The sequence below is a fragment of the Macrobrachium rosenbergii genome, chromosome 41, assembly GCF_040412425.1.
Source record: "Macrobrachium rosenbergii isolate ZJJX-2024 chromosome 41, ASM4041242v1, whole genome shotgun sequence".
Lineage (NCBI taxonomy): Eukaryota > Metazoa > Arthropoda > Malacostraca > Decapoda > Palaemonidae > Macrobrachium > Macrobrachium rosenbergii.
The window spans coordinates 8,686,260-8,699,368 of record NC_089781.1 but is presented as its reverse complement, the minus strand read 5'-3'; the positions used below and the strand labels follow the sequence as shown (position 1 = coordinate 8,699,368).

Genomic DNA, 13,109 nt, shown 5'->3' with positions numbered 1-13,109 from the left:
TATCGTTACTAATGGCCTGCGCTTGACAATAATGATTGGGATTTATATTGAAGAGAACTCCGTAGTCATTTTAGTAATGTTATCCTCATTAAAATGACGGAAATGACATTACTTTTGGGACATTTAGTAACCTAGTAGATATTCTGTGTGATATCTCAGGTTTGTAGCTGGAAAGTTTTATGTACTTTTTCCAGGGAACATTTAGGTTTTGATGGAAAAACACTAAACTTGGCTGTTGCATGTCTGTAATTTAAAGCACAAGTATTATGGTACATCGTATTTATCTGGATAACATGGTGACTTCATTTAAGAGGAAGGTAAAGTTTACATTTTCATGCTTGCAATATGAACCATTTTGCTGCTTTAATTGTTGTTTTATTAAGTTTTAGTGATGCGTTTAAATGAATCTCGCGGAATGTATTCGAGGAATTTCTTGGGATTTCTGTTCTAGTGTATGCTCTTGGAGATATCTAAAGGCTTTTGTTTAGGAAAAATTATTTATTAATTTTGGGGAGATCTTGACGTTTGGAGTTCAGAGTAAAGTGGCGCTAGCATTCGATGATATCTCGATGTTTGATTTTGAAACATGTAGGCAATTATTTACGGGAACGACTTGATAATTGCATTTCAAGACAGTGAGGCACTTCTTAACAGCCTTTAATAAGAGCATCAATTTCTTCTATTCCATGTGAAGGTAGAATGGCCTTTTTTACTTGGAATATTTTATCAATTGCGTCTGATGAGTTATCAGGTTTCATCGAGGAACTTGCAATAATGCACGTCTTCGTTCTAGTTGTTGACCTTTTGGTGACTCCATGTTTGGAGAAAATGGTTCTTTGTATTTAGGTATTGCTTTGCATTTGCGTTTGTATAGACTTAGCTGATACAGAGAATGGCAGCGCAACTTAGAAAAGAATGGGGGGAAGCTTTAGTTAGAGAAAACAGCATTCATTCACTTACTTATCCTTCCTCTCCATTACATTCTCTGATTTTGCGACTCAGAAGATTTAAGTCTAAGTACATCTGTTTTTCAGTCAGAATAAAAATCACTCGTTTATCCAGAAATTCTAATAGTTGTGATTCTGATTTTTTTAAGGATTCGTAGTAGGAAAGGATTAATATCTTGTTTATTGTCAAGACAATAACCCGAGAAGGGAGAACAAGGCAAAAGTTGAATCCTGACGGCGTGCATAAACCATTCTTACTTGCTCACAAATAATTAGTCCTTGTTAGTTCTGAAAAATGAACTCATTTCCATTTTTTATGTAGAAAGTTTCGTGCTTCTTCCTGCCTGCGTGCTTTCTGTTCCTGATGCAATGCATAGTAAAATTCACCGATTGTCACATAGTGCTTAGTAATTAGTAATGTTCCTCAACATAAATGTAGATGCAATTCATTCAAACGTGCTTTTGTGTGTCTTAGCCTTATGAAGTGAAGGAAATATATTGAATCACTATGTTATTATTTTTTTAGCGTGTACCTTACTGCAGCCTTGTACCTTTGGAAACCTAACTTAGAAAATAATAAAGCTGCAAAATCATGCAAGTGTCTTAGTAAATCGTATTTAAATAGTGTCCAGCGAATAATGGAAATTTTCATTTCTTACATTCTTAGGCTCTAATTAAATTCTTATGGTAAAAGATGAGAAATTCCATGGTTGATGGAAAAGTTAAGTATACCTTAGTTTAACCAGACCACTGAGCTGATTAACAGCTCTCCTAGGGCTGACCCAAAGGATTAGATTTATTTTACGTGGCTAAGAACCAATAGGTTACCTAGCAACAGGACCTACAGCTTATTGTGGAATCCGAACCACATTATACCGAGAAATGAATTTCTGTCACCAGAAATAAATTTCTCTAATTCTTCATTGGCCGGTCGGGAAATCGAACGCAGGCCCAGCAGAGTGCTAGCCGAAAACGATACCAACCCGTCCAATTAGGAGCTGATGGTTGATGGATTGACAGCTATATTCATTCCCACTGTTACTGCTCCATACCTTTTTTTTTTTTTTGTGGGTTTGCTGTCTAAGATTGAATATGGAAATTCAATTGAAGATACAACTTTTGTTTTGATGCTGCATTATTTTGAATGATCTTCGTAATTTAGTCTTGACGAAGGATCCTCTGCACCTCCATATGTTCTTCCCTCAAAACTTCAATGGCCTTTGGATGTTATGGCCCAAATTGGATGGAATAATCGTGTAAACTGATCCTCCTCCAAACTGCGAAACATTTCATGAGGCAGGGTATTCTTTGCGAGAAAACCTGTTAGCTTTTCATTCAAAGTATTTTTATGAGAATTCGTGGAAAGGGAAAATATCAGTGTGTAGATCAGAAATAAATAGTTACAAAAGCTATAAAAAAGCATCTTGAAGAATATATTTCTTAGGTCGGTGAATATATGTACTCCTCAAGCTCTCCAGGAAATGTAGAAACCTTGGTGCATTAAAAAAAATTGCGATAAAGGGAGAGAAATGACCTGTCATTTAGGTATTGCGATCATGAGCCATTAGTAGGCCTGAAATATTTCCTCTTTCCATTTAGTAAGAACCGTACACTCAGTCTTAGTCCTCGGAAGGGTAATGTGAAATGGGCTGCTGTAAATATTTCAGAGGCCTTATTTCACTTGCACAGTTCTGTCGATGGAGGTATCGGGGGCGGGGGGAACTGAATACATGAATTTTGTCAAATGCCATATTTTCTGTACATGAGTATTATTTCGTTTGACCCCGTGTTGACGGCTGGTGTTGCGGCAAGATATAGTCAAGTTCATTTAGCAAATGAGAAATGAAAACCTTGAAGTTTTGACACTGTAAAATAGTTACAGCTGTAGGTAACAGCAAACGCGCTGATTAAAAACAACGTAAAATGCCAGTCAGCTATTGTCAAAACTTGAAGCTTATAATAGATACATCTTAAGCTGCTTTGTAAAACATAATAACGTACTAGTGTATCTTTTGTAGTTCACTTCATGTGCTATCATATATCTGAAGTGTGTTTCTTGCCTAAATAACTAAAAATCGTACACAGTTAATAGATTCTTGCTCTGTAACACACATTTTTCATATATTGATATATTTTTCAGTTAAAAGAAATCACAACGATACCTATCACAAAATTTTGTTTAAAATTCGTATAAAAATGATTTCAGGTACGATGATCCTCAGAATTCTCGACAGCACCTAAAGGCCAGTATTTTTAACAAAAGCGAAAATATTCCACACCGCCTCTGTGAGAACTGACACTAGAGGTTCCTCTGGATTTTGTTGAGTTGAGCCACTATGTCCGAAACGTCGGTTTAAATACCGGTGTGTGTGTGTGTCATATATCATATATATATATATATATATATATATATATATATATATATATATATATATATATATATATATATATATATATAATGAATGAATGAAACCAGATAAAATAAGAGTACAATCCTTTATTGCAAGAATAATAATAAAAAAAAATGAATTCTATATATTGTTTAGTGGTAATCTAGTTTACATAAAAATCTTGAGGAAGAATTTTACTTTTGGTTAAAAGTTGAATTTTTCTGTTCCGAATATTAATGCTGGGACGGACTTTCTGAAAAGTGGAGCTAAGAAGCTTTAATTCATTTCTTAATCTATTTTTACCTTATGTATCTCCAATCTTAAACCTTATTAGTTTCGTATCCACCAAGCCCCACATGGATGTCATATACACACACACACACACACACACACACACACACACACACACACACACACACACATATATATATATATATATATATATATATATATATATATATATATATATATATGTTATATGCATGTATATACAGTACATATATACGTGATTGTGTTTATGCATGTATGTAATTATGTATTATATGTACGTCTGTCAAATATACTGTATAATTTCAGAGTGAAGAATTTTAAGATGACTATCTAGATAAGCTCTCTCTCTCTCTCTCTCTCTCTCTCTCTCTCTCTCTCTCTCTCTCTCTCTCTCTCTCTCTCTCTCTCTCTCTCTCTCTCTCTCTCTCTCTCTCTCTCTTTTACAAATACTTTTGAGAAGAGGCACAATCATGGCGATAAACAAAAATTACGGTAAAACGTTTATCACAGACACTAGGAAGATTGTTTTTTTGCTGCATCAAGAGATGAACGATATATCCTTGTTGAGCTGATATCTAAATTATTCAAGAAAAATACACATAAGTGCATTCGTATTTCAAATTATATTCTTTTCTATAATCGGTATGCGAGACTATGTATATCATGAAATAGATATTTTGATGAACGTCGACCCCAAGCAACAAAAAATTTTTTAACTTAAGCAAATTATATGTAAATATATTAATTATCTATTAGAAAAAACTATTAAGTAAAATAACTGTCCAAATTTTTGCTGCATTTAATTCCCTGAGTGTTTGGGACAATAGAAATAAGATACGAATTTCAACCTATATCTCTTCAGAGTTTAGGATATTTCCCTTCTCTTCTGATTTTAGCTTTTCATTCTTCCAAACAATAAAAAAGTTCCTCAACTTAAGCACATTATAAAATATATCAAATATCAATTAAGAAAAAACTCTAAAGTAAAATGATTGTCCAAATTTTTGCTGCATGCAATTCCCTGAGTGTTAGGGACAATGAAGAGAAAATGCAAATTTCAGCCTATATCGCTTCAGAGTTGAGAATATTTTCCTTCTCTTCTATTTTTAAGTCTTCTTCATTCTTTCTCTGTTCGCGTCTCAGATCGTAGGCCACTGCAGCTGGCATGAAAATCCACAAAATGAAAGCCACAAAGACGATACTGGAAAGAACCCAGATGCAGGCGGAGTAGCTCTGACTCGCGTCCTTGACGTAACCTGTGAATCATACCAACATCATCATCATCATCATCATCATCATCATCAGTATTATCATCATTAAAAATACTCATAGTAGCATGAGTCTTGAAATGGAGAAAGATATCCACAGTTATTTAAAACTAAATCTGTACAGAGAGCTTTCGGGAAACTGTTTGAACAGATTCCCGAAAACCCTCTGTAGAGATATATTTGTAAATTTATGTGCCGATACGTAACTGTGGATTTATTTCTCCATCATCATCATTATCATCATCACTATTGCCATCACCACTATCACATGCTTAGTTTACGAAGTAAGAGATTTTTTCTTAATGAGAAACATGATTTGGACGTTGATAAGGCATATGATCTGTGGTCAGCCTGGTGCATGATTTCATGTCAATAAGGTTACATCACTTTCCTGTCCGTTAGGTAAAAGTATTTCTGGTTAATGAAGGGCTGGTTCGAATATGTCAACAGGGTACGTGATCATTAAGATGCAAAACACCTGTCAGAGGTAATGAGAAACTGGAGGCCTTCAGTCGTCTTTCGTACGGTACACACTCACACACACACACACACACACACACACATATATATATATATATATATATATATATATATATATATATATATATATATAATATATATATATATAATATACATTATATATATATATATATATATATATATATATATATATATATATATATATATATATATATATATAATATTATATATATATATATATATATATATATATATATATATATATATATATATATATATATATATATATAATATATATATGTGTGTGTGTGTGTGTACCGAACTGAAGACCTCTAATTTCTCATTACCTCTGACAGCTGTTTTGCATCTTAATGATCATGTCACGTACCCTATTGACATATTCGAACCAGCCCTTCATTAGCCAGAAATAATTTTACCTAACGGACAGGAAAGTGATGTAACCTTATTGACATGAAATCATGCACCAGGCTGATCACAGATCATATGCCTTATCAACGTCCAAATCATGTTTCTCATTAAGAAAAAATCTCTTACTTCGTAAACTAAGCATGTGATAGTGGTGATGGCAATACTGATGATGATACTGATGATGATAATGGACAGGAAAGTGATGTAACCTTATTGACATGAAATCATGTGCCAGGCTGACCACATATCATATGCCTCACCAACGTCCAAATCATGTTTCACATTAAGAAAAAAAAATCTTACTTTTAAACTAAGCATGTGATACTGGTGATGGCAATACTGATGATGGAGAAACAAATCCACGGTTATGTTATGCTGAACATCATAATCTTTGAAATACTCGCCCTTGATTGTCCTGATTGGAAAGGTCGAGAGAAAAAGGAAGGAACCTGGTTTTCAAAGCATTAGAAAAACTGTCTTGTTTTCCTTTTAGAAATACCATTTAGATTCATGCAAATAGAGATTAGATGTGATCAAGTGGCGGAGGATTTGAAGGAGGGTTTAGCAGAGGAAGATGATTAGGATAAAAGTAGTTGGAGAAGACGCATTAAGGCAACCGATCCATTATCTTAGGTGTAGTGAGGGGATAAAAAAGAAAGAACATTGCAAATAATAACAGCACCCAGGCACCATTGGAAGCTAAGGCCCCGTCCACACGGGCGAGCTTTGCTCGGTAAACTTTGTCTCTTTGCGGTCTAAGCCTGTCGTTCGCATCTATGCTGCAGTCCAGACGACGTTGGTTGGATAGTGTGAGGCTGACAGTGATTGACACAGGATCGAGTTGTGTACGACAACATGGATCGTAGGACACACAAGAAGAAAATCGCGCTGTGTATTGTTAAGCAGTGTGCGCAAAGATAAAAGCGACAAGGCAGAAAAGGTTGTAGTGTAAAGAGTGGCTACAAAGAAGAGAAGACATAGGAAGTCATGTGGCAATATTGCGGGAACTCAGACATGCAGGAAAAAATTTTTGGAAAAAACCGTTCACAAGAAAATAAGAACAAACTGAGAAAGATACTTATTTACAAGAAATTAAATTCTTATAAAGCCAACTCCTATAAAATCATGTGCTGTCCTGATGGCGTTTAAGTGACGAAATTTCTGTGTTAAGTTGTTTATGACACACCTGGCAGCATGCCTTAATTATTAGCTTATGGTTATCGACCACCCTTGTCAACCAAGATTTAACTTGGTCATTGGAGAGCCCATTCTCCTGAACCCTTTGCGATTGTGGTTCATTAAGATGCATATATTACAGTACACTGATTAACTTTTATTTAAAACTTTTATTCAGTTGGTTCCTTTATAAGATTACCTTTAATCAAAAGTGTTAATCATTTATAAGCAGTGCATATATATATATATATATATATATATATATATATATATATATATATATATATATATATATATATATATATATATATATATATATATATATATATTTTTTTTTTTCGATTTAACCTTGGGAAATGCTTCCAGTTATAGACTCTAAATAAATTATTGCGTTACTTACCTCTATTTCTGTACAAAATATGACTACTGTTGATTCAGGAAATCGTAAAAAACAAGGAAAAAGGGGGAATTTATCTGAGCTGAGGGCTCTACTCACAAGGTATTTGTAAGTAAACACGTTAGGGTAAGTTTAAAATTACGTGTATTTACATGAAATGAAATATCAGTTGTAATGGACTAATCAGGCGGCAAGGCCTTAGAGGTTAATTATAACTGGGAAAACTTGAAAGTATATTCGTCGGCGTGACGATGCTGATGCAAGGCACAGTCAAGAGAGATTTCCACGGTTAACAAACCCTCTGTAAACGGAGAGATTCACGAATTAAAAGCCAGTAAGGACCCAGTAAAATATACATAGGACAAGGCGAGCACTGAGGGTGCCAAGAAGCCTTGAACACACGATTTTATGTAATTATTCAAACACAGGCATTTACATAACACTGCCCTAACAAGGCAAGATTGATATGGAAACACTGGCACTTAGAAATGGAAATAGGAAGTTTAGTACGAGAATTAAAACAGTGTGACTGACTGGAAGAACCTTTGCAACAGATCACTTTACCTTGTAGAAGAGGTGGCTTCAGCAAGGGTAATGGCGGTGGAGGAAGGGCTAAGGGCTTTCCTGGTAAGAAGACTAAAGGTTCCTACAAGATCGGACCACGTGGTAGGGCATGGCTCTCTGAAGGAGGTGGGAATGGAAGGGGGAGACGTGTCTCACTCACATCCAGAAATGTCTCTCTCGCTAGTTCCTTCGGTGAGACCCTTATATGACCTCAGTCAGGGGTCAGGAGGTTATCCTAAGGTAGAATGGGGTTGGTGTCGTTTCCCTACATGCAGGCATCATCTATGACTCAGTCCAGGTGTACATGCCAGCTGTCCTCTCTTAATCTGCCTCCTCGGGGCTATTCCTGCCTCCGGCCAGGCTTAGGATCTGAAAGCAAAGTCTCCCACAGCATCACATGTTCAAGAAGAGAAGTTGAAAGGAGATTAAGGGAGGGGCCTATATTCGTTTCGCCCTTCCTTGTCAGGCAGTGCCCAAGATGCACTGTTGTATTTTCCAGCTTTAAATGAAGCAGTTGGTGGCTAGGATTCTTGGGAAAATATAATAACTCCCCGCCCAAGTTGACATTTCGCACCTTCAGTCGGGTGCGCATGTCTACCAAACCAAGGATTCAGCAGACAAATGCTTTATATTACTCTAATTTTCTCGTTAACGGCACTCATGTATATTAAGTAACCTAAATCTCTCTGCGTCATATGAGATATCTGAAAATTTACTTGATAAAGAATTCAATATTTTACGTTAATCGCAGAGTAAGGAAAACTAAAGGTTTTAACCATAGATTCCTGTTACTTTAAAACTGGTACAATTACAACTATAAGAAATTTACTGTAAATATTAAAATACACTAACTTTAATTGACCTCCTTAATGCAAATCTCAAAAGAAATATGAGTAGATGATCATAAGTATTAAAATGCAATAAATCATAAATTACTGTTATTTTGAAATAGGAACAGTTACAAATATAAGAAAGTTACTGTAAATACTAAACACAGTAACTTTAAGTGATTTCCTTAATGTAAGTCTTAAAATAATCGTACACTTAACTTTTAATAGTTGTTATAGTCAAAGACATGCAGTTAGTTTGCTTTGAGGAGGCATTACAATGAAATGTACATCGTCTTTGTTAGGTGTCGCCAGGTTAAGTTGACAGCACAGTGCCAGATGTGGCACTGAAGTCAATGGTGCTTATGAGCACGAAGCTAAGTACAATGAAGGACAGACAAATATGTAAGTACACGGTCTTTCAATTCACAGACTCGGTACTTAAATTACAAGGGAATAACAAAGAAGGCAAATGGTAAGATTAAAGAAAAATGATGATTAATATGCCGAAATTATACTCTTTAGCCTACGAAAAATGGCTTAGGTTTATTCTTTTTCCCAAGGGGCTTCAAAAGGAAGTCATAGGACTTAAAAAATTAGGATGCCTGTCAATTGCACTCTGCATTGGCAGAGTGGGAACAAGGTAAAATATAAGCCTTTGTGAGGCGTAAAATAATATGATTAATCAATTGAACAAAATAATGAAAGGAAAAATGTTAAAGGAAAAGAATAAATTACAGATTTATAAGAAAAATAAATAGGTGAGGAAACCTGACATCCTCTTCTGGATAGAGGTGCCAAAGTCCTCGTAGGATAAAAGGGTGGCACTGTACCAAATTTCCACTGGTGCCAGGAGAGTTCAGCAGCTCTCTTTAAGCTACCTGACGTTACCTACGCAGTAATTTCTGCCGCAGATCTCTTTAGGTCGATGGTTCTCCGTGGTAGGGGAAGCAGGGGTATTCATTTCAGGCTCTATCCCAAGTTGCTGCAGTTCCGTGAGTTCATCAGCCATTTGAGACATGGCAGAATCTTTACCCATGGTCGTGTCTGCGGGGGACCAGGAAAGAGAGGAAAAGGTCACGGTGGGCGTGACGGGCTCGCAGGTTACCATGGCCAGCTCAGGCACGGGTTGTGAGGCCGTACCTTCGGTTGAGCTTCTGCTGTGGTTGGAAGGATCCGTCTCTCTTACCAGCACTGGTAGCGGAGCCAGGCTGGGAGGAGAGAGGGGATCCTGATTGGGATCTCTTGAATGGAGATCGGAGGCGTGCTCTGGCGCTGGTACTAAGGCAGGGTCTGGTACTATGATTTTATTTGGAATTTGCTTGTTGTTTGGGACAGACGGAGCTTGGCACTGCTCAGTGCAAGCAAGTGGCACGGGCAGAGATTGTGAATCGAGTTTTGGATCTTCTGGAGAGAGATCTATTTGGGGCCCTGGCACCGGCATTGGGGCAGGGCCAGGCACAGGAATGGGATCTGGAATCAATCGTGATGGAGGGGGCCACTGCACATCGTACTTGGGTGGCACTGGCAGTGTAATGAGTGCAGGCGTTTGAGGCCTACTCATGCTTAATGAATGCTTTGGGGGATTTGGACCCCTGGATTGCCGTAACTTAGCTGGGGACTGGAAGTCCTGTTCCAGGAGGATGCCATAACCCCCAGGAATATAGCTTGCTACTTCAAGGTTGTAAATTTTGGATCTATGAGGTCTTGTGACTCTCAGCTGAACAGTAGGGAGTATCATTTTGAATTGATTGATATCCTCAATTGTGATGAGTTTACGTCGGTTAATGGTAGCTCCATAGGGAACTTTGTCTTTCCTTATGAGGGAAATTTGGGGGCCAGAGTCATCAAACGCCTTGAGCAGGCGTGCAGGGTAGCTACCTCGAGGAGGAGCCACATATATGGGATCCTCGGCTGGAGGGCCTAAGGACTTTGGATTTGTAACTGCCAAGGTGATGGCAGGAGCACTTGATTTATTATTAGTGCATTTTGCCCATGTGGGAGAGTGGCCGTAAACTTTGCAAGCTGTGCAATAGCTCTGGCTGGAATCTCTTCGTGGCACTTCCCCTGTGAAGGGTGCAGGCCTGTTAGTTGGTAGATTCCCCGGAGACGGTTTGAAAGGCACTGTGGGTGGTGCCTGGGGCTTGTTTTGGCACTGCTCAGTGGAATGCCCGGCTTTCTTGTAGAACCCACTTACAACGGGTCTCTGCAAGTGTCCATTCTTGGGCGGAAGGGTGCCAGAGGTGAAAGAAGAGGGCATATTTTACGTCCCAGTGAGCTTGCATGGGGAAATGCTTACCAGAGCCAGTTATAGACTCTACATGAATGAATTCTTTACCTCTATTTTTGTACAAAATATGACTGCTGTTGATTCAGGAAATTGTAAAAAACAAGAAAAAAGGGGGGAATTTATCTGAGCTGAGGGCTCTACTCACAAGGTTTTTGTAAGTAAACATGTTAGGGTAAGTTTAAAATTACGTGTATTTACATGAAATGAAAATAATATCAGAAGATGAAATGGACTAATCAGGCAGGCAAAGCACAGTCAAGAGAGATTTCCACGGCTAACAAACCCTCTGTAAACGGAGAGATTCACGAATTAAAAGCCAGTAAGGGGACAGTAAAATATACATAGGACAAGGCGAGCACAGAGGGTGCCAAGAAGCCTTGAACACACGATTTTATGTAATTATTTAAACACAGGCATTTCAGTAACACTGCCCTAACAAGGCAAGATTGATATGGAAACATTGTCACTTAGAAATGGGAGTAGGAAGTTCAGTACGAGAATTAAAACAGTGCGACTGAACCTTTGCAGCAGATCACTTTACCTTGTAGAAGAGGTGGCTTCAGCGAGGGTAATGGCCGCAGAGGAAGGCCTAAGGGCTTCACTGGTAAGAAGACTAAAGGTCCCTACAAGATAGTACGACATGGTAGGGCATGGCTCTCTGAAGGAGTCAGGAATGGAAGGTGGAGACGTGTCTCGCTCACATCCAGAAATGTCTCTCTTGCTTGTTCCTTCAGTGAGACCCTTATATGACTTCAGTCAGGGGTCAGGAGGTTATCCACAGATAGATTGGGGTTGGTGTCGTTTCCCTATGTGCGGGGATCATCTATGACTCAGTCCAGGTGTTCATGCCAGCTGTCCTCTCTTAATCTGCCTCCCCAGGGCTATTCCTGCCTCCGGCCAGACTTAACATCTGAAAGCAAAGTCTCCCACCGCATCACATGTTCAAGAAGAAAAAGTTGAAAGGCGATTAAGGGAGGGGCCTATATTCCTTTTGCCCTTCCTTGTCAGGCAGTGCCCAAAATGCACTGCTGTATTTTCCAGCTTTAAATGAAGCATTTGGTGGCTGGGATTCTTGGGAAAATATAATAATATATATAATCTTATAGTCCAGTCTAAAGCCACCGCCATCTTCTATGGAAAAACAAAAACAGAATCAAAAGTTAGCAGTTATTTGTTGATGAACCTGTGCATTGTTTCCTTATTTTCTTGTAAATAGCTTTTATCAAATATTTTTTCTGTATGTCCCAGTTCCCGCAATATTGTCACATGATTTCCTATGTCTTCTCTTCTTTGTAGCCACTCTTTACGCCACATCCTTTTCTGCCTTGTCGCTTTTATCTTTGCGCACATTGTTTAACAATACACAGGGCGATTTTCTTCTTATGATTTTCTTCGATCCTGTGTCATTCACTTCCAGGCTCTCATTATCCAACCAAAGTCGTTTGGACTGCATCATAAATGCTCACAACAGGCTTAGACCACAAAGAGGCAAAGTTTACCGAGCTGAGCTTGCCCGTGTGGACAGAAAACGAGCTACTGAATTTGAAAGGAGGATCATTTGTGAAGAACAGACTCATCTTCAAAAAAATCGTTAGTGATGGGACCTAGAGGATGTCATTACTGAGAAAAATGAAAAGGGATCGAAAGAGAGCAGATTCTTCAGGACGCCGCTGGAGGCAAGGAAGTGGAGAGGGGGCATTTAGTCAAAATCCCAAGTATGCTAGAAAAATATTAAAGAGAGAGGAATGAAATATTGTGCCAAAGGGACATTTGCTGTCATTCATGTCCTATATAAGGTAATTTATATGTGTTTGTTCATTACAGTGATATTCCTGACATTGCAAAAAAATAATACCTGCAAAAGGTCCGATTGTAAGGTAACCGAAGGCGATGCATAGCATAGAAGCTCCCAACATAGATGTGAAGTTGTCCAACCCCATGTAATGAACCATAGTGAGATTGAAAATACTCATAAAGGTGCCAACTCCGCAGCCCCATATCCCCATTATAACCTTTATTGTGGTTAGATCCTCTGTAAAAGTGAAACCTGCAGATGATGAAAATGACAAGG

General features: G+C 38.0%; 2 protein-coding genes and 1 long non-coding RNA gene across 3 annotated transcripts in view; 1 reads left to right on the top strand and 2 right to left on the bottom strand.

Moving 5' to 3' along the window:
* Positions 1-13,109, top strand: part of LOC136826620 (uncharacterized) — a 356,833-nt gene that overhangs the window by 168,799 nt on the left and 174,925 nt on the right. The gene's annotated exons all lie outside the window — the stretch shown is intronic.
* The window catches only part of LOC136826539 (uncharacterized), a 100,829-nt gene continuing 92,248 nt past the window's right edge, over positions 4,529-13,109 (bottom strand). Inside the window, 2 exon segments of the mRNA XM_067083722.1 lie at positions 4,529-4,863; positions 12,894-13,085. Coding sequence (XP_066939823.1) covers positions 4,670-4,863; positions 12,894-13,085 — 386 coding nt within the window. The 3' untranslated portion in view covers positions 4,529-4,669.
* Positions 7,485-11,143, bottom strand: LOC136826615 (uncharacterized). Its single transcript, XM_067083905.1, has 2 exons — positions 7,922-11,143; positions 7,485-7,658 (listed from the first exon to the last, which is right to left on the bottom strand). The coding sequence occupies exon 1, from the start codon at positions 11,006-11,008 to the stop codon at positions 9,626-9,628; it is 1,383 nt and encodes a 460-aa protein (XP_066940006.1). The 5' UTR covers positions 11,009-11,143; the 3' UTR covers positions 7,485-7,658; positions 7,922-9,625.